This window comes from Periophthalmus magnuspinnatus, chromosome 14, assembly GCF_009829125.3.
Source record: "Periophthalmus magnuspinnatus isolate fPerMag1 chromosome 14, fPerMag1.2.pri, whole genome shotgun sequence".
In the NCBI taxonomy this organism is placed as follows: Eukaryota; Metazoa; Chordata; class Actinopteri; order Gobiiformes; family Gobiidae; genus Periophthalmus; species Periophthalmus magnuspinnatus.
Window position 1 is genome coordinate 25,373,823 of NC_047139.1, and position 21,648 is coordinate 25,395,470.

The 21,648-nt window shown below is 37.9% G+C and overlaps 2 protein-coding genes across 2 annotated transcripts; one reads left to right on the forward strand and one right to left on the reverse strand.

Annotated features, from left to right (window-relative positions):
* Nucleotides 1-3,201: 3,201 nt before the first annotated feature.
* tmlhe (trimethyllysine hydroxylase, epsilon) lies at nt 3,202-13,720 on the reverse strand. Its single transcript, XM_033978418.2, has 7 exons — nt 13,410-13,720; nt 13,141-13,317; nt 12,526-12,805; nt 9,666-9,785; nt 8,871-9,107; nt 6,869-7,007; nt 3,202-3,421 (listed from the first exon to the last, which is right to left on the reverse strand). Exons 1-7 carry the CDS (start codon nt 13,540-13,542, stop codon nt 3,290-3,292), a joined length of 1,218 nt encoding a protein of 405 aa, XP_033834309.1. The 5' UTR covers nt 13,543-13,720; the 3' UTR covers nt 3,202-3,289.
* Nucleotides 13,721-15,251: 1,531 nt separating this feature from the next.
* Nucleotides 15,252-21,520, forward strand: mpp1 (MAGUK p55 scaffold protein 1). The gene is made up of 12 exons (XM_033978386.2): nt 15,252-15,611; nt 18,040-18,168; nt 18,244-18,322; nt 18,492-18,577; nt 18,681-18,749; nt 19,543-19,739; nt 19,813-19,916; nt 20,001-20,081; nt 20,181-20,261; nt 20,342-20,547; nt 20,618-20,692; nt 20,782-21,520. Exons 1-12 carry the CDS (start codon nt 15,489-15,491, stop codon nt 20,956-20,958), a joined length of 1,407 nt encoding a protein of 468 aa, XP_033834277.1. The 5' UTR covers nt 15,252-15,488; the 3' UTR covers nt 20,959-21,520.
* The last annotated feature ends 128 nt before the right edge of the window (nt 21,521-21,648 follow it).

Here is a 21,648-nt window from a genome sequence, read left to right on the forward strand (position 1 = left end):
CAAACAAACAAAAAAACAAGGAAGCGATTGTATGGTGATATATGTGGCATTGCAAGTATTAAAGTATTAAAATAAATACTGACTTCATGCATGTGTATAAAGTGAAGTGTAAGTTTCTTTCTTCTTTCTGTTGGAAGCTGATAGAACAAACAAATGCAGACTAAATGTGATGTGTAACATAGTTCTGTCCAGGGTTGGAAGTAACTTAGTTACTAATACCATGCTACTGTAATTAAATTACAATTTTAAGTAATTTAGTAGTGTAACGCATTAATGTCATTAAATTACAGTTACTTGGGAGGAGAGTGTAATCCCCAAGTAATGTAACTAAGCTACTTTCTTGAGGCAGTAACTAATATAGTAGTACAATAACTGGTAATGTGTAACTAATAACTTTGTCAAAGTAAGTTCCCCAACACTGGTTTTATCAATGTTTAACAAATGTACCCTATGTGCTCATTTATAGGTCATTTATTGGTGTCACAGAGTTCAAACTGATTGAGTCTCTAAGATTCCTTGATGTGCCTCTATATTATTTGGAGACCATACAATTATAAATCCTTGCCAACAGTGTAAACAACTTTAAGCAACATTTTTAAATGTATTGAATGGTCTGCAGACAAAAATAGGATTATCTTAAGTACTTGAGTTGAGTTTTATTGAGCCAGATAATGTAACAGTTACTTCTGTTAACCATGCCAGTTTTATGATGAAGACAATCAGTGGGAATGGCAAAATGATAAAATGAATGGATATCACATGGGTTCCAAGTTATTGAAGAAGGGAATAGTTGTTTTATTTTTATCTTTAGGCACATTTCTCCTTTCTTATTTAGGTGGAGGTTAATTCCAAAGTATATTTTTCCCTGGATGCTATTAAATGTATCTAACTTGTAATAATTTTACTATGGGTGTTTCTACTGCTCAATGCCCTCTAAATCACACATTCATACTGTGTGTGGGGTCACCTCTTCACAGGCCTGACACAAAGTAATAAAATCTCCATGTACGCAGGCAGGTAGCAGGTCCTCCACCAGAAAAGTTACATTGTGTAATTTTAAAATGGTTCTTTAGAGCTGCCTTTCAATCTGTGAAAAAAATCCCTGCTGTGCACCCAAGATGACAGTGAGCAGGACCTAAAGGATTAAATGAACTGAAATAACTTCTGAAGAAAGCATTTTCTGTGCTACTTCATTGAACACATATATTTTTGTATCTTATTAATGTGTATCTAACCAGGGCCAAAGTGTGAAAGTGGGAATATTCTACACATTGTATCGGGGCTTACTACACCTAAGAGATCAGCAACTGGAACAATGCATTATTACAACCTTTAGCAGTTAGAAAATCTTCTCTTCTTCTTTTGATTCTCTTTTCTCCCATTTTTCCTCTGCTTATGTGTTGGCTGATCAGTCTGTAGTTGTCTATGAAATTGTGAGTGCAGTTGGTGATTTTCATTTCCATGTTGTTGGGTCATATTGTACATAGTTATAGCTGCCAAATGCAGTTTTCTGCATTCTTTCTTGCTTGATTATTTTCTTTCTGTTTAGATGGCCATATGCATGTGTCTTTTCAGTTCAGCTAGGTGAGCAGTATTCTAGCCAATGCAAGTTTTCTTTACAGCTAAAGAAATGTCTGTTTTTAGTCCTTGAGTTGTGAGAAATTGCTTGTTTCTACTCCATCTGTATCTGCATGTGTCCATGATTGTCCTGTTTTGTAGTTTTTTAGGAGGGGGTTTGTTCAGATCTGGGTCAAACTTCAATATAGTCAAGTGTTGAGACAAAGAGTTCTGCGAGTGGAGCCTTTCAATTACCACATTTCAGCTGCGTCTTCAAAGAGGAGAGGTTGCTTGTGCATAATTTTTCAGATTTTTACTTCAGTATCATCTTTCCACATTTTTTAAAAATTCCTTGTAAATCTCAATATTTTCTAATTTCTCAATTAAAAATTTTACTTTGAGCAAAAGTTCACCGGGTAAAACTTGTTTGAATCCAACAGTGATGATCCAGGACATAAGCCAATTTCCATCCATATTCTTCTTTTAAAGCTCCACGCATCAGGGGGAAAAAAAACAAACAAAAAAACACCATTATTGTTGTTGAAAAATTAATATTCTTCATTTGTGGAAAAATACTTTATCTCTTGATGAATAATAATCCATTTGCAAAGCCTGGTGAGTTTTGAAATAGAAAAAAGGTTTATTCTTTGTTACAGTAAACCCTGGCCTTCGGCTGTCCCCAGCCAGTCTCTCTGCGTCTCCCCCTTAAATCAATTCTCCCCTGACTTCCCCCGAGTATTTATGGCAGAATTACAAAGCTACATACATTTTTGTGACATTTGTTTTACACCCATGAGATAATGAACTTTTACAGGTCTCCCCAGAGCATGAAATAATTACTTAGTTAATTTAATTGTTGCAATTATTATAATCAATAAATCCAATTAAAGTTGATTTTATACAGGATGACATAAATGTGAGCTCAGGTGTTATACTTTATCTGAGAAGATTACCAAATTTCCACCTTATATTTAAATTTATCAATAAATTAAAATTTCCACCTATAGCGACCACAAGATAAACAAAAGCCCACGCTTACTTACAATAGTTATGAATTGTAGAAAAGGTAGAAGTGAAATTTCCTTGAGCATAAATTGTGCAGTGGAATGCAGATCAGTCAGGATCTCTTCATCTTCTAATTAAGTAAAGGTAGGTAGTGAAGAACAACCATGTCATAAGACAAATTTAGAAATGAGCTGCAGTTATTTACAGAATTGAGCTATTTTATTCTCTGCATGTGAATTGACTATGTATTTATTAAATCCTTCAACTGTTTGTTAATTCATATGGATCTTTCCCCCACATTAAATATTCTACCAACCAATTTGTGCAGGTTTTTGAGATCAGCTATTTTACATGAGTATAGTCATATTTAGGGATGGACAAGAGGTCCATGGTAACGCTTAGGAGAGGAGCTTGACAAACTTGGGCTCTACTTTTGTTTTGCTTGTAAGTTTAGACTAGGACACAATTGCAGTACTGTAAATTACTGTTGATTTGGTTTAGCCAATTAAATGTACATAAAAATACATAAAACATATAAACATAAAACAAATACATTAAAAAAATACAAACCCAAGATTAAATCCATATTGTTTAAATAGTAAAAGCCAGTTTGATTTTATTTAATTACAAAAACATTGAATGAATAGCAGCTTTTTTCAGAAGTTTCAGAATGTCCATGGATGAATCAATGAATTAATTTCCTAAAAAATCCTGTTGTGTTTGAGGTTTAGGCCTGCAGTCCAAGTCCTCGCGCTGTGCTGAGCACGTCATCTCTGGTCAGGTAACACCCACACAACTGCCTCAAACCAGTGAAAGACTCCCTCCCATGCATCACACGCCAGTTGTCAATAAATACAACCTAAGGGTAAAAGTACAGGTGTGAATTACACGGATATTTATAGGAAGAGAATCAATTCAAATGTTTTTACACGTATGTACGTATGCAATCATGGTCACATTAAGTCACGCACACACACACAGTTTGTGCATGACTTAATGTAGTCACAAGTGTATTAGTGTAAAATTTTGATTTGTCTGTGACATAATTTGTGGTTTACATATTTTTTTTTTGTCTGTGACTTTAGGTAGTTGTATGCTCTGCATACATTCCTGATGGGTGTGCGACTAAATGTAATCAAGACTCAAGAGAGTCAGTAAATTATCAACATGAAATAAATGTGAACTGCTCAAAATGTACACAGAAAAATCATTTCACAGATGCACAAAACCGCTTTACACACAAACACACAACACTGGTTTCACATTACAAATCAGTAGGGTCTACCTAAAGCTGGAGGACTGAGCTTTCCAACTGGCAGAACCACCATTGCTATAAAACTATGTACCAGTATTATAAAATATCAACAGTATGAATAATGTTATACAGAAAACAAAGATTTTTTTTTCTTTTTCATACTGCAACTACCATGAACCTTTATTATTATTATTTTCAGTTTATTGGGTATTTCCCAATTGCCACAGATCCACGGCATCAGAGCTCCGCCAAGTAGTGTTCCAACTGGCCCAATCCCACCTCAGAGCGCTGCAAATTGCACACAATGCACTGCAACTTAAAGTGCGAAGTTTAATATTTTGAATTTGATGGAGGTATTGTGAAAGCAAGAGACCAGCTAAAATAACAGAACACTTTGTTCTTGGTGCGGACTTTCATGTGTGAATCAGCCCTTAATGACTAGTCTAAATAACTTGATCATTTGCTGATAGATCAGATGATTCACTTGGCCTTCATTATTCTTCATTAGTGTTTGAATGACTGTTACACATAAAGATGCTTCTGAATACTTTTCATTTGTAGAAGCATTGACTTCTATTCAAACCAAGTGCTATCACATTTGAGGTGGTCACGTGACACTGCGCAGTCACGCCCTCTGGAGCCTGTTCTATATGTGCTCCAGGCAGTTTGAGCAGGACACTTAGCTCTGCTTTGAAGGAGCCCACTACAGAGTGGTCTGTGGAGGAAGAATCCTGAGAATTGAGAAACACTTATTGTGTCTTATCCAACTGTTTCCAGCTTACAGCTAAGACAGGCTGTATAACAGTCAACTAATGCTTGGATGAACACCCAGTCACTCATTTGCCTGTAATAGCTACACCCATATTTTAAAGCATAGTATGAGAAATGCTAGTCAGACTAGATTCAAGCCCACAGCCTGTTCAGGTCGGGTTCAGACGAGTTGGAGTGGGGAGTAGTAAATAGTAAATGATCACACTTTTCCACCTTCAAGGCACTCAAAGCACTTTACAAGGAACAAGGAACAACTCACTCAATCACACACACATTCATACGCCAGTGTATGCAAAAACTGGCGGTGTGGTGGGTTAAGTATCTTGCCCAAGGACAGCATTCATCTGTGGGAACTGGAATCACACTGTCAACCTGTGGGTGAGTGGATCTGACTGCTCTACCAATGATGTTTATGTCGAGAGCGGGATTTAAAACGCCAACCTTCGAATCAGTGGACAAACGCTCTACCAACTGAGCTACTGTTGCCGAGGAATGGTGTTAGGTACCTGGACTCACGTCGAGTTTGATAAATCCAGAGTGCCTTTGTTTTACACTAGAATCAGTTAATGATTAATTTTGGCTTATAATTGAGATACACTGAGAGGTAAAATTATTTGTTTTTTGCCCATGTTGCCTCTTGGAACAGCCCTCAAAGCTCCGTGGCAAGTGCCAATAGAGGCTGATGATCATCACCTTTGGGACTCGGGAACCGAGTGCAGCACAGAGGCAAAGCCACAGGCAGGTGAGGGAATCTGGGCAGTATGAGATTGTGGATATGCTATCAGTGGTTTTCTTTTTGAGAACAGTCAGAGGCAAAGCATTAGTCTAATCACTGTTACTATTTATTTTATTATAACATTCACAAGTTTCAAGGAAGTTTTGGAGTGGTTCCTATTGAATATTTAAAGACAAACATGAGGAATATTCTGACGCTGAATATCCGCAGCGGATGGGGTGTGCAGTGCATTCCGTGGATCGGGTACATAAGGATTGTCATTGCCCTGTGTGCCATATGATCAGAGGAAACGGAACAACTCAATAATGGAGCTTTATCCCAGGACGGAATATTCTCTAAACTAGGACCAAACCCAGACTAAACGAGATGTTCCCCACATATAACTAAGTCTGAAGCAGGAGGAAGTCAGGACAGCGCCATGATGCACAGTTCCAAAACCTTCTCATAAACTCATGAATGTTGTAATAAATATCCATTCAAATGCCATATGGACGTTCACGTGGGGTGCAAAGTGGCCACACATGCTGATAAAAGTCCGGCTGTCCGTCACAAGGCAGCAGCGTAGAGCAGCCACTTCAGTTCATCACCATAGCCCTGCTCTCCAGAGCGACTCAGCCACAAAGCAGTATCCAGTGAGGTAGTGCAGCTTCAGACAGACTCTGTACCTTACAGACACATCCATAATCTCACGCTGCACAGATCCTCACCTACCTGCGACCCTGGCTCCGGCTGTCAGTCAACGAGTTTCACAGCAATAGCGGCTGTCCCAGTTGGAAAGCTCAATCTCCCAGCTTTAGTCAATGCCTGAATGTATCATCTACGTGTGTATCAGATCTCCATGTGGATCGTGTCAAAAGTCCTTGTGGATATCTGGAGGTTTGTGCATGCATAACTACCAATCACTTACCACTCTGTAAGTGTGAAATCAGTGTTGTGTGTGTGTTTTGTGCATCTGTAAAATTATTTTTGTATGTGTGTATTGAGCAGTTCACAAGTACAGCTTGTCTCTCACTATGACGCAGTTCACCTTTCGTGGCCTCTCCTGTGGTTTCTCAGATTTTTTTGGTGCAATTTTGCATGCTTTTTTATAGTGTATGAACGTGCATTGTGTTCTGCTTCCTGATTGGCTAAGGAACTGTAGACCATTGTCAATCAATCTTCTCCGTGCCATGTCTCCTGTACAGTACAGAATGCGTGCATCTTGGCAGTGTGACTCTGAAGTGCTGTATGTTTGCACGTTTCCTCCCCCGACAAAACCCACAATGTCAATGCAACGTTCTGCACCGACAAAGGCGCCTACGAAGGTTTGAACTTTGAGAGTGTTTAAACAAGAGAGAAATGTGACAAAATGTTAATGTCTGTCTGAGAAATGTGTGAATGTGTGAAAAGTGTGTGGTGAGGGGTTTTACAAACCACAATATTATGCTTGTGACTACAATAAGTCACACACAACCTGTTTTGCACATGTGTAAATACATTTGAATGGATTGTCTTCACATAGATATTACTGTACAAAGATGTTAAAATACATAAACACGCCTTACAGTTCCTGGGTTGAGTTTGATCCATAGCTCGTTTTGGGGTCGCCTCAGTTCGGTGGTCAGCTCTCGGTGTGCGATGTACCAGCTCTGGATCACATTGTGAGGGATGGTGTTTATCACTGATCTGTCATAGTTGTTGTATCTGACAGAAAAAAACACAATTCATGGGTTTCAGTTTCCTGTTATATGCAACATTTTATGGACTGTTTTCCTACCTAAAAATATAATATTTTGTTTAAAATTGTTAATCATTAATAAGTTGATAAATTGACAACCAATTCCAATGAAGTTGGGACACTGTAAAACAAAACAAAAAATACAGAATAAAATGATTTGCAAATCCTTTCAACCTATATTGAACTGAATAAACTACAAAGACAGGTTATTTAATGTTCAAACTGATAAAATGTATTGTTTTTATGCAAATATTCACTCATTTTCAATTTGATGTCTACAACATGTTCCAATAAAGCTGGGACAGGGGCATGTTTATCACTGTGTTACATCATCTTTCCTTTTAATAACAATCAATAAGCGTTTGGAAACTGTGGACACTAATTGTTGAAGCTTTGCAGGAGGAATCCTGTGGGAGACAGGTCTGGACTACAGGCAGGCCAGTCTAGTACCCGCACTCTTTTACTACAAAGCCACGCTGTTGTAACACGTGCAGTATGTGGCTTGGCATTGTCTTGCTGAAATAAGCAGGGACGTCCCTGAAACTTGGTTAGACGGCACCATATGTTGCTCCAAAACCTGTATGTACCGTTCAGCATTAATGGAGCCTTCACAGATGTGCAAGTTACCCATGCCATGGCCACTAACACACCCCTACACTGTCACAGATGTGGCTTTTGAACTTTGCACTGATAACAATCTGGATGGTCCTTCTCCTCTTTGGCCCGCAAGACACGACATCCATGATTTCCAAAAATAATCTGAAATGTGGACTTGTCAGACCACAGCACACTTTTCCACTTTGCGTCAGTCCATCTCAGGTGAGCTCGGGCCCAGAAAAGCTGGAGGCGTTTCTGGGTGTTGTATATGTTGTATATGGCTTTCACTTTGCATGGTACAGTTTTAACTTGCTCTTGGAGATGTAGCGATAAACTGTGTTAACTGAGAATGGTTTCCTGAAATGTTCCAGAGCCCATGTGGTAATATCATTTACACATTCATGTCTGTTTTTAATACAGTAACGCCTGAGGGATCGAAGGTCACGGGCATTCAATGTTGGTTTTCAGCCTTGCCTCTGAATCTTTTAATGATATTAGGGACTGTAGATGATGAAATCCCTAAATTCCTTGCAACTGTACGTTGTTCTTAGACTGCTGGACTATTTGCTCACGCAGTTGTTGACAAAGTGATGAACCTTGCTCCATCCTTGCTTGTGAATGACTGAGCCCTTCAGCGATGCTCCTTTTATACCCAATCATGACATTCCAATTAACCCGTGGAATGTTCGAAACAGGTGTATTTTAAACTTTCTTCAACTTTCCTATTCTTTTGTTGCCCCTGTCCCAGCTTTACTGGAATGTGTTGCAGACATCAAATTGAAAATGAGTGAATATTTGCATGAAAACAATAAAGTTTATCAGTTTGAATATTAAATAACATGTATAGGTTGAAAAGGATTTCCAAATCATTGTATTCTGTATTTTTTTAAGTTCTACACTTCATCCTAGCTTCATTGGAATTAGGGTTGTATTATTGATGAAATTCAGAAATTGTTCATTCTTTTGTGACATTTTGGTTTAATAATGTCACTGTCCTTGTAATAAAAAGGAATTTTTTAGAGTCTGTAATCAAGTTCCAGTTTTTGTTTCATGTGAATAGGTCCACATACATTAACAATGAGATATCATCCATGAACCAGTTCAACAAATCTGCCACCCACAGAATTCTGACTTTACTCCAGCTCAATTCTAGGCTGTTGATGAGATGCCACGTGAACACAATATATAGACTGTATACAACAGTAGGGATACATGGGCATGCTTCATTTTACCTGATCATGTAAAGCTCTTTGTTCCAAGGATAGACTTCCAGCAGTGGTCCAATGCCTCTCATATGGTTTTTGTGGTTACCTGTATTTTCAACATAATCATGCTTGATGGGAATTTGTGTGAGGAGTTTAAAATTGTCTGGTGAATTCTCTCGAAGTTTTTCAGCTGCGTTAAAGCCATCCACCAGTAATGTTCTTCCTCCTGTTCCCTCATGTTTGAGACAATGGAACACCTGAATCCTACAGCAAGTAATGCACAAATACTTTCACTACTATATGCTTACATTTTATGACACAGGTTAATATGACATTTAATAACATGGACATATTATGTAAAATCAAGGAGCTTTTAGCCATGCTATAACAGTGTTCCCCCATCATAAGCTTACTCAGAATTGAATTTTGATTGATTCATACAGGTACATGTTTGACTGATTATGTGTTGACCTGCATTTGAGTCTTGTGTGCTCATAAACTTCCTGCTTTCATTGACCTCCTATCCCTGCCACTTCTTTTGTACTTGCGTGTTGTTAAAAAAAAAGTCACATTGATTTTTTAATTGAAAAACACCTAAATAAATATCTTCTTCGTTATAGTGAAATTACACTGTGAGGGAGTGGCCCTCTCAGTTCTGCAGTTATGAATAGTAAGTCAATGGACCTGTTTCTATTATTAAATTTTGTGGTTTGCAATGAACAAAATGTAACATCCCAGTCTGTGTATGTAATCAATTAATACTAAATGAATATACTAAAAAGGATAATCTGTCCTCTATAAAAGACTTCATTATAATCTTACCCACAAGGTTCATGAAAATATGAGGTGTCAGTGTGGCGGTCGAGGGCTAGCTGGCTGTATGCAGAGTCTCCACGGGAAAAATCAGAGGTAAAGCACCACATTCGTCCATAGGTGGTCTCTCTACACAGTTGAAAAAGAAAGAAGAGCTTCAATGGTGCAACAATATGCAGTTTGGTTTGAATTAGGACTTCCATTCTGAAAAAATATAAAAATAAAATAACTAAAATTGAAGCTGCAAGCGGCAATAGTGGCACTCTCTGCCATGCACTTGTTTTTTTCATGCGCCTGCCATGGACTCACGACCGTCCCTACATCGCAACTGCCCATGCATCGTAACCGGCTCTGCAATGTGTGTGCCACTGCATAGCAATCGCCCTTGCATGACATCCGCTCCTGCAATGCGGCCACCCCTGCATCGCGGCCGTAAGTACCTTTCCAACGGAGCATTTAAGGGCGCCTTGGCAAATTGGGACATGGCCATTGTTTTTTATGCAGCTAGGTCTCCAGCAGCAAGTAGGCAAGAGAAGCCATGTTCACAAGAACAGTTCATATTCAATGTTCCATTCATGTTCAGAAGAAGGTTAAAGGTTAAAGAACTGTTAACACAGACATTTGAATCTGGATACAGCAGATATAGAAGACTGAAGAAACCACATGTAGTATATGACTAGAGAAAATCTAATTATTATAATAATTATTATTTTCATTATTATTTGATTTATTTATTACTGATTGATTGATTTTCTTCTTAATTAATACATTTTTTTCATCTTATTTTGTGTTAAAAAATAAAAAATAAAGTGATTTGAGAAGATTGGAATTTTTTTAACAAAGCTTTTCTTGTGGAAAACCCCTGATGAGGCCCAGCCTCACTCAGACTTTGCCTCCAGCGGCCCCCAGGTAAATTGAGTTTGAGACCCCTGCATTAAACCCGTCTGACTTTATGTTTCAGTCTCTTGGTCCTCTTTGATGCTTACACCAGAAACGAACATTCTTACAAGAGACTTATCCATGCATTTGTCTCCAGTAGGTTAGACTCCTGCAACAGCCTGCTCACTAGCCTCTCCAAACAAGTGTTAAGACAGCTGCAGTACATCCAGCACACTGCTGCTTGGGTCCTGACTAGAACCAGGAAGTACTTCACACATGCGTCCTGTGCTCAGGTCTCTGCACTGGTGTCACGCTGGTGAAAAACTGGACTCACGTGCATCACAAGAAAACTGCCAAACTCCTTGTCCTGGTGAATACATAAAGTTTATTTGAAAATTAAAGAGCCTGCATGTCTTCTAAATGAACAAACAACCAAATGAACAGACAATCCAGCAACTCGAAATGAACACAGGGAGAACATAAAGGCTACATCCCTGATTAACAACGAACTTCAGGTGCGGGGAAAACAGGGAGGGAGCAAACAAAGGACTGGAGCACGAAACTGGACTGGGGATAACCAAAACAGGCAGAACTGTGACAACTGACTTCTGTGGCTCAGAGAACAGACTTTAAAGCAGCTCTGCTTAAGTACAAGTCTCTCCATGGACCAGCACCAAAATACATCTCCTACATATTTGTGCCATATGAACCATCTTGCACTCTGAGGACCTCAGGAACCGGCCTCCTGCTGGTGCCCAGAGTCAGGACTAAACATGGGGAATCAGTGTTTCAATTTTATGGTTTTACACAGCTAAAACCTGGAACAGTCTTCCTGAAGATGTGAGACAGGCCTCTACTTTGACAATGTATAAATCCAGGCTCAAAACGGTTCTGTTTAGCTGTGCATGTGATTGGAGATTGGAGATTTTTATGATGCACTTTTCTCATTTAATGTTAATTTTATGATGATTATTTGTGATTATTTATGTTTTGATTTGTTCTATTGTGATTTTAATGTCTTTCTTATTCTGTAAAGCACTTTGAATTACTTTGTGTACAAATTGTGCTATGCAAAAAAACTTGCCTTGCCTTGAATGATGACTTTAATCAGTACCAGCCAGCTTATAAGTGATGCAAATTTCAACCCGGTCGGACTAAGAATGTGAATGGATGACTTTTTTAAATGTTATTTTGCACCCCGGCTGGCCAACTGTTACAAATACCCTATATTAGTAATGTTCCTGATGTTTTTTTTTTCATGCATAGAATTTAAACCCCACGTTTCGTACAAATCTGATAATGTTGAAGTTTCATGTATAGGGTAGGAACCACTATAGTGTACACTTTTCATATGCTCCATATAGTCCATTACATTCAGACCGAGATCATGCATTAGTGATTCAAATTTGAGCTCTCTAGGGCTAGGATAATGCCTGTGATAGTGTTTTTCACTGGCGTGCTACATGGAAACTGTAGAAAGTATCCCAAAATAATGTATAACTTTTGTCTCTAGATGTGACATGTCAAATCGGAGCTAATTTGGACCAAATACAAGTACTAGACACGTTTTATAAACATGCAGTCAAAAGCAGTGTTGAGTTTTTGATCCAATATGGCTTCCTGTTCAGCATAGAGCAGTGCATCAATTCATTTTTAGGCTTCTCTCATGGAGCTCTATCACTGTTTCACGTTTTGTGAGTTTATGCCAAACTTTGCCAGTCTCCTCTTTCGTAGGGGTCTGCTTCGCCGTTGGACATGGGACATTTTTATGATGCTCATTTTATACCAGTTTTTGCCGGGCTAATCATTTTTATGCCCCCATGTGAGAGTTTTTGCTAATGTTCAGGGTTTCAAAAATTAGATAAGTTTGTCAAAAAAAAAAAAAAAAACTCAAAACGAAGAACCATACCCCTTGTCCATTAAAATTACAATTGAGCATCTGTGTATGTGAATATTGAGCTTGTACATGATAATAATATTTCTCACTGACCTGATGAGACTGACCCTCTGTGTAACCTCCTCTGTGGCCTCCACTGTAGCTGGGACATCCTGTACAAATGCGACCCCAAACAGGAGGTAGTTCTGAAGGAAGCGCTTGAGTTCACTGTCACAATTCATGATCTTGTCCCATTTGGCGGGGGGCACGTTGGCTTTGTTGTAAGTGTCGGAGTCCCATAGTACACGGGGCTGCACAGTGCTCTTTCTGTTTCCTTCATAGCTGTTCTCAGAGAGCCAGTTCAGGTCATAGCTCGTCACATGATCATCGGGCCCTAAAAAATACTTCCTATAATCTCTTTTACATTGCAGTAATTCAGGTGAAAGTGCATGTTTTGCAATTGTTATTTCATTTGCATTCAGAAAATGGAACACTCATGCATGACTGACGGATGATTGCAACACTCAATAATTATTACCTTCCACAATATTAACCAAAAAGAAGAAAAAAAAAGAAGATTAAGAAAATAATAATACTGCATTTCCCAAAATAATCTAGGCTTAAACCCAATGTAATGGATAATTAGAGTAGTGACTGAATAGCTGAAAGCTTAATATTGAACAATATAAATTAATTCGTTTTATGTAGGCTACAGAAGAAATGACATACATTTAAGAAGCAGACGACCATCCTCCACTTTGGTACTAACAGGGCGAATATCCAGGTCAATACTTGCAGAGTCAAGTTCCCTCTGGTTTGTTTTTGCATTGAACGAGGACTCTGAGCGACAGTGATCCCGCAGCCACACGTAGTTAAGATGCATACTGGTCCCATTGTAATGCAGCTCTAGTGTGCGATGCAAAGTAACACAAATAATACAATCAGGGTGCATTACAATGAATTAACGTAGCCTGTCCTGTTACCAGCAGTGCACTCACCTAAACAGTGGTCCAGCAGGTTCACAGCCGCAACGTGACTATTGTACGCTTTTGGCACGTGGCTTTTGACATTTTGGAGCAGCTGAAGGTGTTTTGATGCTGCACGTAGACTCTTCTGAAGTGAGCTGTACATTGCGTCAAGCAGTCGAATCAAAAATTCAAAACTTGGACTGTAACTTAAACTTTTCTTGAACCTTTTAACCCAGGCTACCTCTAATCAAAATACGAGTCAAAGAGAGCTCTCCAAAGAGCCTTTCACTCATCTCAGGATAAATACTGCTATAGTACAGCCGCCGTTAAATAATTAAACACGAGAACTGTCCGGAGACAGACGCCTGTGGACGCATGCGCAGTTCACTCCCTCATGTGAGAAAATAAATAAATCTGGCAGGAGTTATTTTAATGAAGCAACAGTGACCTCATGCTCTGGTTCTGTAAGAGCATTTTTCATTAATTTTCCCATGGATATTTCGAAAAATTCAAATTTTAAGAGTTCAAATGCAAGGCTAATCAGCTGCGTGCTAACTCATATCTATAAAGCGGTTGTTTTAAAACCAAAAGGCATATTTAAAACACAAGACTAGGTGAAATGTTTTAATAACTTAATAATAATAACAACAGCACAATAATAATAATAATAATAATAATAATAATAATAATAATAATAATAATAATAATAATAATAATATAGTACGATGTTTAGGCCCATAGACTTGATTCATGTTGGACTATATCTATGCGTTTATGTATTGTAGCTGCTAAGGCTAAATCATTTATTAACCCTATAAATAGTGTTTGTGAGAACTTCAACAACTGATTTGTTGATGACCTCTCGTCATAAGAACAGTTTCTTCCCCTCTGCAGTTTGTCTCATGAACACTTTATAATATTTGCACAAAACTGGACATTTTATAACACCGGCCACTTTAATAAGTCATGTTTGCACTGTTGTTCTGATGCTGCTGTTGTATATATTTTCTACCTTTAAGTATTTGATTTGATTTTTAAGCATATCTTTTTTTTTTTTTTTTTTTTTTTTACTTCGTGCATGCCCTAATTTGTATTTGTATTTATTCATGTGTTTTATGTTTTATGTTGCACTTTATCACCAAAATAAGTTCCTACTTTGTGAACTGTGTTCACAAACGATGACAATAAAAGGATTCTGATTCTGATTTGAGGGAACGCTTGAGGTCTAGCGTGAAGACGAAACCTAAAGCTGCACACTGGCTCCCTCTGGAGATGCACAAGAAAAACGCCATTTTCAAGTAAGAAAAAGTAATATAGCTTATACAGTCAATGGATAAAAAGTTTGAGTAGATTATATTAGGCTTAGTCCACCTATGCAGGCTAGGTCATATAGCCATACACAGGCTAAAACGCACAGTAACTACATGTGTCACTGTTATTACATGTAACAAACAACTAGAATTCTTGTCATTGTGAGTAACCTGGTGGATAGTGCGAGACATCTTGCCCTGAACTGAATATATCTCGTACAGCGTGTACCCTTATGGTCATATTTATCTCACGTTTATCTCTCACTTGTAGCGTATGTTTGCGTCACTTCACGCGCTGCGGAACGATGCCTTTACGTGATACAAAAAAGAAGTCCGTATTTATCTAGCTTGAATAAATTAGCCTAAACAAAAAGACACATTATTAGTAGGCACACTGTCACTGCACGCAATTGCCTAGTACAACACTATTTATTTGATTTAGTCTATTTGCCCTCTTGATGTGTTGGACGTAGCAATGTATGTTACGTCTCTGCTTAGCACGCTCCGATTTCCGATGGTACAGTGAGCTCTTGAACGGCCCATACACCCGCCCCTTCTGAGCAGCAGCAGCAGGCCCGTGTTTACTTGCTTTGTCAGCGGGGTCTGCTTCAAAGACAGCCCGTGCATCTCACCGGCTGATGATACGAACCTTGGACCTTTATCTGAGACTGCGTTATCACATCCACGGGACTCCTTATCAGCTCTTTTTCGCTCTCTAGCAGCATTTACAGGCCAGTCTCCTGTGGACTTTGAGCGGGGGCACGTAGGTCTCACAGGGTGCGTTATCTACTGGGAGAAAATGACGTTAAAATCTAATAAAAACGATCCCACTGCGATCCTGGAGCCGGTCAGCAGTGTCCGCACGGCACTCTCCGACTTGTACCTGGAGCAACTGCTTCAAAACAAACCAAAGTCTGACAAGGTAAAGAGTGTTTTATTCTTTTATAGTTTAGTGTAGACGAACCTACAGCTGTGCTTCCGGGTAAAGGACATATGTTTTCTGCAAAACAACCTCTTAAGAAGAGATCAAGTAGGTATTAATAGCCCGGACATAGTTACATTTGAATGTATTGATAATAACTACTTAGGCTATGTACGTAGGATTGTCATCAACTCATCAGCTGACTGCAATACCACACTTGTCAGCATATTACAAATCAGACACTGAATAGGCAGAATCACTTCTGCATTTGAGCAGGGATTTCGGGAAATGGGCGGAAGAAGACACTCGTTTTTGGATGTTAATACATGATTATATAACAACCGTATTTATCACTGTACAACTATGGCTTTTCAAAAAAGGTCCTGACTCCTAGTGGCCCTCTGTTGTAACACTGTTTCAAGTCAGCTGGGGGTTGGAAACTTGTTTACCCAAACTCTGCTTGGATCTATGTAACCTGATGACCAACAGGGAAAGGAAACATGTTATGATGGTTCTTGAACACCATTTTAACTTGGCACTTAGTAGCTCTATTAAGTCTTTTTAGGGTTATATATAGTCACAGCTACATTTGAAAAGTTTGCAATGACTAAAGCATGGGGGAGGAAAACTCTTCTCCTGACATCAGCAGTTTGCATGTTTATAGCCTTGAGCAAAAACGTTGACCTCTTGAAAACTGCTGCTTTCAGAAGATAAGGTTATAGTATACAGTCTGTTACTTGTAATACACGTGAGTTTGAATGCACACCTGTAGTACTGAGTTATTACATGATAATTGATCACTAATCAGTCAAGATCTTCTTTTTACAGATCAAGTCACATGTTAAGTCATGTCTTCCAAATAGTTACATTTGACAAGTACACAAGTGTAATGACACGAATTTAGCATTGATGTTTTGAACACTACATGAGCAAGCCTGGGCTGGTAACAGCCTTTAAGGGGATTTAAGCCTATTTGTTATTGCTAACATCTTGACGCTTGCTTAAATTTAGTAGTGTGTAACCATTGTAATGGTGTCTAAATGGCTTGCTCTTTCCCTCATGAAAGTCTATGCTAACAAAGGTAACATACCAATCTACTTCTATTGTGTTTCCTTAAAATATCAATATTTGTTAGCAATGGAGTTTTCAAGTTCAGCCCAATGCATTTAAACCATGTCGTGCTGTTTGCATCTCCGTAGTTTATTTGGAGGACACAGGAGTTTGTTTTTGTTCCCAGTAGTCGAAGTAAAAGGAAATTGAGTCTTTCCTGGATTTGTTGTGCTTTTTCAGTTGAAGCTGTTTTGTTCTGATACACCCCACGCATCCACAGCTGACATTTATGTTTAAAGAGTTTCCTGTCTGCTACTGAATGAGATGTACACGCAATAGACTCTCACAAACCAAATGCAATTTTTTTATTTTAAATTTATTTAAAAAATCTAGTTGAGTAAAATGTTATGCAAGGAGATGCTACACACTCTTGAACAGAACATTTAGCTTACTTTAAGTCATTGGTAAATAGGTTTCATGTTATAATTATGTTGAGATGTTACAAAACTTATGAATAATTAATGTGCCATAAGCATAATGTGTATCTACAACTGAAGTATTTACCGGTCTGCTGTAGTATTTTAAAGCTAGTATAATCAGTCCTGTTGCCTGCATACTATTGTATTTCAATAGTAATTACTTAAACAGATACTGATACTGATGAAGGATATTCCTAACATTGTAACTTTTTAGAATAGTATTTTTGGTACCATTTAGAGATCATACAAGTTTAGAAATATATTTCCAACAGTGCATATAATTATTTAGCCATCATTAAAGGAAAAGAGATTTTTTTTTTATTTGGGTGCAATGTCTTTAATATACAGCAGAGTCATCCTGTCTCCATTGCTCTGTGGCACTAGTGGTATGACCACATTAACCTGGTGGACCAGAACAATAAATGTGCTTAATCAGGTGTCACTTGACTGGACTAATGATTAACTTCCAACATATGTCAAACCTGAACCATAGATGTTGCCCTTAGAGCGTGGATAGAAACAGTTGCTATGGGAAACCTACATCATCTAATTGACCTTTGAAAATAGAATTACTCAATGTATATAGGCCTGTCACAATTGAAGTACAATATTTAAATATACATACCACTGATACTACAACCCTAAAGCAGGATAGCACCTGTGAACTCTTTTCAAAAAGTATATTATTGTTAATGAACATGTTCTGTGCCATAGCAGTTACTTCAACCTTCAACAGCTCAAATATCCTCACTAGTACAAAAAAGGTACACACTATAAATACTGAGCCAAAAGTAAAATTGCCCCATCTATTATTAACTGAACAATAAGTCAGTATAGTAATTTTCACATCAGGCCTGAATATATATAGTAATAACATGCTTTTGTTTGCATTTAAATAGGTTGATATGCAAGTGGATGAAAACAAAGGAGCAGAGGTTTTTACAAACGGCAGTGCTGGACATCTGAATGGGAAAGAGATGACTAAAATGAGAGAAGTAGTGTTTGAAAAGAATCCCTCAGAGCCACTGGTATGTTGTACATTCACTATGAAGAACATGCAGTATTTTTGGGATACCTTTTCACTGTGGTGCATGTGTTTACAGGGAGTCACACTGAAACTGAATGACAAACAGAGGTGTACAGTGGCCAGAATATTACATGGAGGCATGATCCACAGACAAGGTAAATCTGGGATAACGTGAAATATTTCTACTATATTTTGCATTTATCAGCACAAAATATTATTATTATTATTATTATTATTAGCAGTAGTAGTAGTAGTGTTATTAATATTATTATTTAAATAGTAATAAATAAATACAGTACAGTATAATGATATCTCCTTCCTCAGGGTCTTTGCATGAAGGTGATGAGATAGCTGAAATCAATGGGAAAAGTGTGGCAAACCATTCTGTAGATTATCTACAAAAAGTCCTGGTAATATCGAGTGAATAACTGTTTAAACAATGCCCCTATTTTATTTATTTATTTATTTGTATGTTGAAATTTGATGCTAAATGTCAATATTACGACTGTTTAGAGAGAAACAAATGGAGCAGTCACCTTGAAGATCATTTCCAACCAGCAGAGTCGATCTCGAATCTGTGAGGTAAAACTTCAGACTAAGACTGTTTACTTTTGCTGGAGTTGTACAATACCTTTGTGTGTTTTATGATATTTTGTACTTGTGAGAATTGACATTATTAACATGAGTGGGTTTTGCTCAATGATTGTTTAAACATTTATTTTTGTTAGGTGCATCCTCTGTTAGCCAATGAGCATTCAGGTGACTATGAATTAGTACTTAAGTGTAGGTTTGAAACACTTTGTAGAGTGTTTAACTCTGTCATCTATTGGCCACAAACACATGTTAACAGTTTATTTCACACAAAAGTCTTTCTTGTTTAATGGGCATATTGAAAGATAATTCAAATGACTGATTGAATAATTCATGTGTGTATTGTGAAATTCAAAACTATTTTTTTACTCTTTGTGGTCGCTGCTGGCAGGGTACAGTATGTTAACCATTAAGGTTTTTAAAAAAGGTAGAATGCACTAATGATGTAGTTTTAAAAACACATTTTGGTTTCTCATATCACCCTAGTGAATACAGTAACTTGTTCATGTTAGCATACTAACATTGCCAGGGTGTTGTGAGGTAACCTCCAAAACAAACCATTGTGATAATTTACCTAAGGGGAAACACAAGGATTTGGTGTCCACTGTCAAAATTAAGACCAAACATTATACTAAGTAATTAAAAAAAATACAACGATGGTACTGTACCCTCCTCCTAAGGTAAATTACCCGGTTGACTTCTCCAGTTTTTGTTACAGTTTAAGTCTGTGACAAAAACATTTGTCAGTGAAATAGAAATATATAATTCCACAACTTCTCTGCAGACTTACATGAGGGCTCAGTTCGACTATGACCCCTCCAAGGACGACCTCATCCCTTGTAAAGAGGCGGGGCTAAAGTTTAGGACTGGTGACATCATTCACATCATCAACAAGCAGGACCCAAACTGGTGGCAGGGCAGAGTGGAGAGCAGTGCTGCAGACTTTGCTGGCCTCATACCCTCTCCAGAGCTACAAGAATGGTAAAAAACATATTGTACAGGGCAATTTAAATGTTACTGTAGGTTCAGAAATGATAATGTGAGTTTGCTACAGGAGGGAAGCAAGCAAAAGTAAAGCAAAAGAAGGAACACCGACTTGCAGCCCATTTGGGAAGAAAAAGAAATGCAAAGACAAGTACCTGGCTAAACACAGCTCTGGTGAGTGTTAGTAAATAGTGTATTCAACAACCACCATTATTCAATATCAATCAAATCTCCTGTTTTTTTGTTTGTTTTTTTTAGTTTTTGACCAATTAGATGTGATTTCATATGAAGAGGTTGTGCGACTTCCAGCTTTCAATAGAAAAACATTAGTGCTGATTGGTAAGTAATCAAATCTTTCTAAAATGAACTGAACCGAATATGAACCTGAATCATCAATCACACCAAGATTCAAATATTTGTATTCTTTTCTTTATGTAGGTGCACCAGGAGTTGGAAGACGCAATATCAAAAATGCATTACTGACCAAATACCCTGACAAATTTTCCTATCCTGCCCCACGTGAGTGCATCTATAGATTTTGTTTTAGTTTTTCTCTGATTTGGGAAAGTCTTAGAAATCCTGGATTTTTTACATTTTAGATACAACAAGACCCCAGAGGATGGATGAGGAGAATGGAAAGGAATACTTCTTCATCCCAACCGAGAGAGAAATGACCAAATGCATTACTGGAAATGAGTTCCTTGAATATGGAAGCTTCCAGGGAAATATGTTTGGAACAAAATTTGAGACCATCTATAAAATCCATGAACAAGGGAAAATTGCAGTGCTTGATATTGAGCCACAGGTTGATTCCTGACAACACTGTTCAATATTATTATTTGTACTCTATTCATTATAGTTTTATTGTTCAACAGACCTTGAAGATTGTGCGGACAGCAGACTTTGCTCCTCTAGTGGTGTTTATCGCTCCCACCACGACTGCTGCCCAGGTATTTAGTTCAAATTATATTTATTTTATAATTATAATTTTAAAGCTTTGCAATTATTGAAATATACTTATCTTAATGTTGTCTCCAAGGCGGAATCCCTGCAGATGATCCAGAAGGAGTCAGATGCCATTTTGTCCACATACAGACACTTTTTTGATGTGATTTTGGTCAACAATGATGTGGATGAAAGTGTGAAAGGTGTGGAGGAGGCTATAGAAAGTGCGTGCTCCACCCCTCAGTGGGTCCCAGTGTCATGGGTGTACTGATGATGTCCAAAAGGTCCTATGCCTTTTAGTAGTGTAAATGCAATATGAATTCTAAATATCTCAGTTAGTAATTCCCCAGGTGTGGGCAGTCACTTTGGGTAAGCCTAATTTTTATTGGGAAACTTTGCACAAAGTATCTAGTGTATGTGATATCTGAAGAAAGCAATATGCTGAGTGTTTGTTTTGCAAAAAATAAAAGCTTTATCAGGGAATGCTCAGTAGGGGTGTTTACATACATCCGTTGAATACTTTTATTGCAATGTGGGAAAATACAAAACTTTACCACAACAGAATCCTTTCCTTTAGGATTTGTTTGGACTTCATCCTTCATTTTGTGCATCATTCAAGTATTTTTTTTGTTTTTTTTTTGTTTTCCATGAAGTTTCAAAACTGTATGCTCATGTATGTAACACCAGTGAAATATTCTGTATCATGTTCACAAACGCTTTCAATCACTGACCAGTGATCACAGCTGTGTCATTGTCAAAATGGTATACCTCACGGGATACTGTAAGCGCACTTTGGAAAAGAAAACATAAATAAAGTTTCTTTTATGTTCAGCTATGTATGTCATTGCATGTATTTGCCTTGTTTTATTTTAGTGTATTAGAAACATTCTGGCTGTGTTGGTTACTCGTTGGTAAAGAGGCTAAATGGTTTACCCCCATCCAATTAAACACAATAAAAAAG

Coding starts and splice junctions, on each gene's coding strand:
- tmlhe (XM_033978418.2), bottom strand. CDS start 13,542: ATGTACAGCTCACTTCAGAAGAGTCTACGTGCAGCATCAAAACACCTT. Junction 9,786..12,525: donor CAGAGGGTCAGTCTCATCAG/GTCAGTGAGAAA, acceptor TCAACTGTGTAG/AGAGACCACCTATGGACGAA. Junction 9,108..9,665: donor TATTTTCATGAACCTTGTGG/GTAAGATTATAA, acceptor TACTTGCTGTAG/GATTCAGGTGTTCCATTGTC.
- mpp1 (XM_033978386.2), top strand. CDS start 15,489: ATGACGTTAAAATCTAATAAAAACGATCCCACTGCGATCCTGGAGCCG. Junction 18,169..18,243: donor AGAATCCCTCAGAGCCACTG/GTATGTTGTACA, acceptor ATGTGTTTACAG/GGAGTCACACTGAAACTGAA. Junction 18,750..19,542: donor GTCGATCTCGAATCTGTGAG/GTAAAACTTCAG, acceptor ACTTCTCTGCAG/ACTTACATGAGGGCTCAGTT.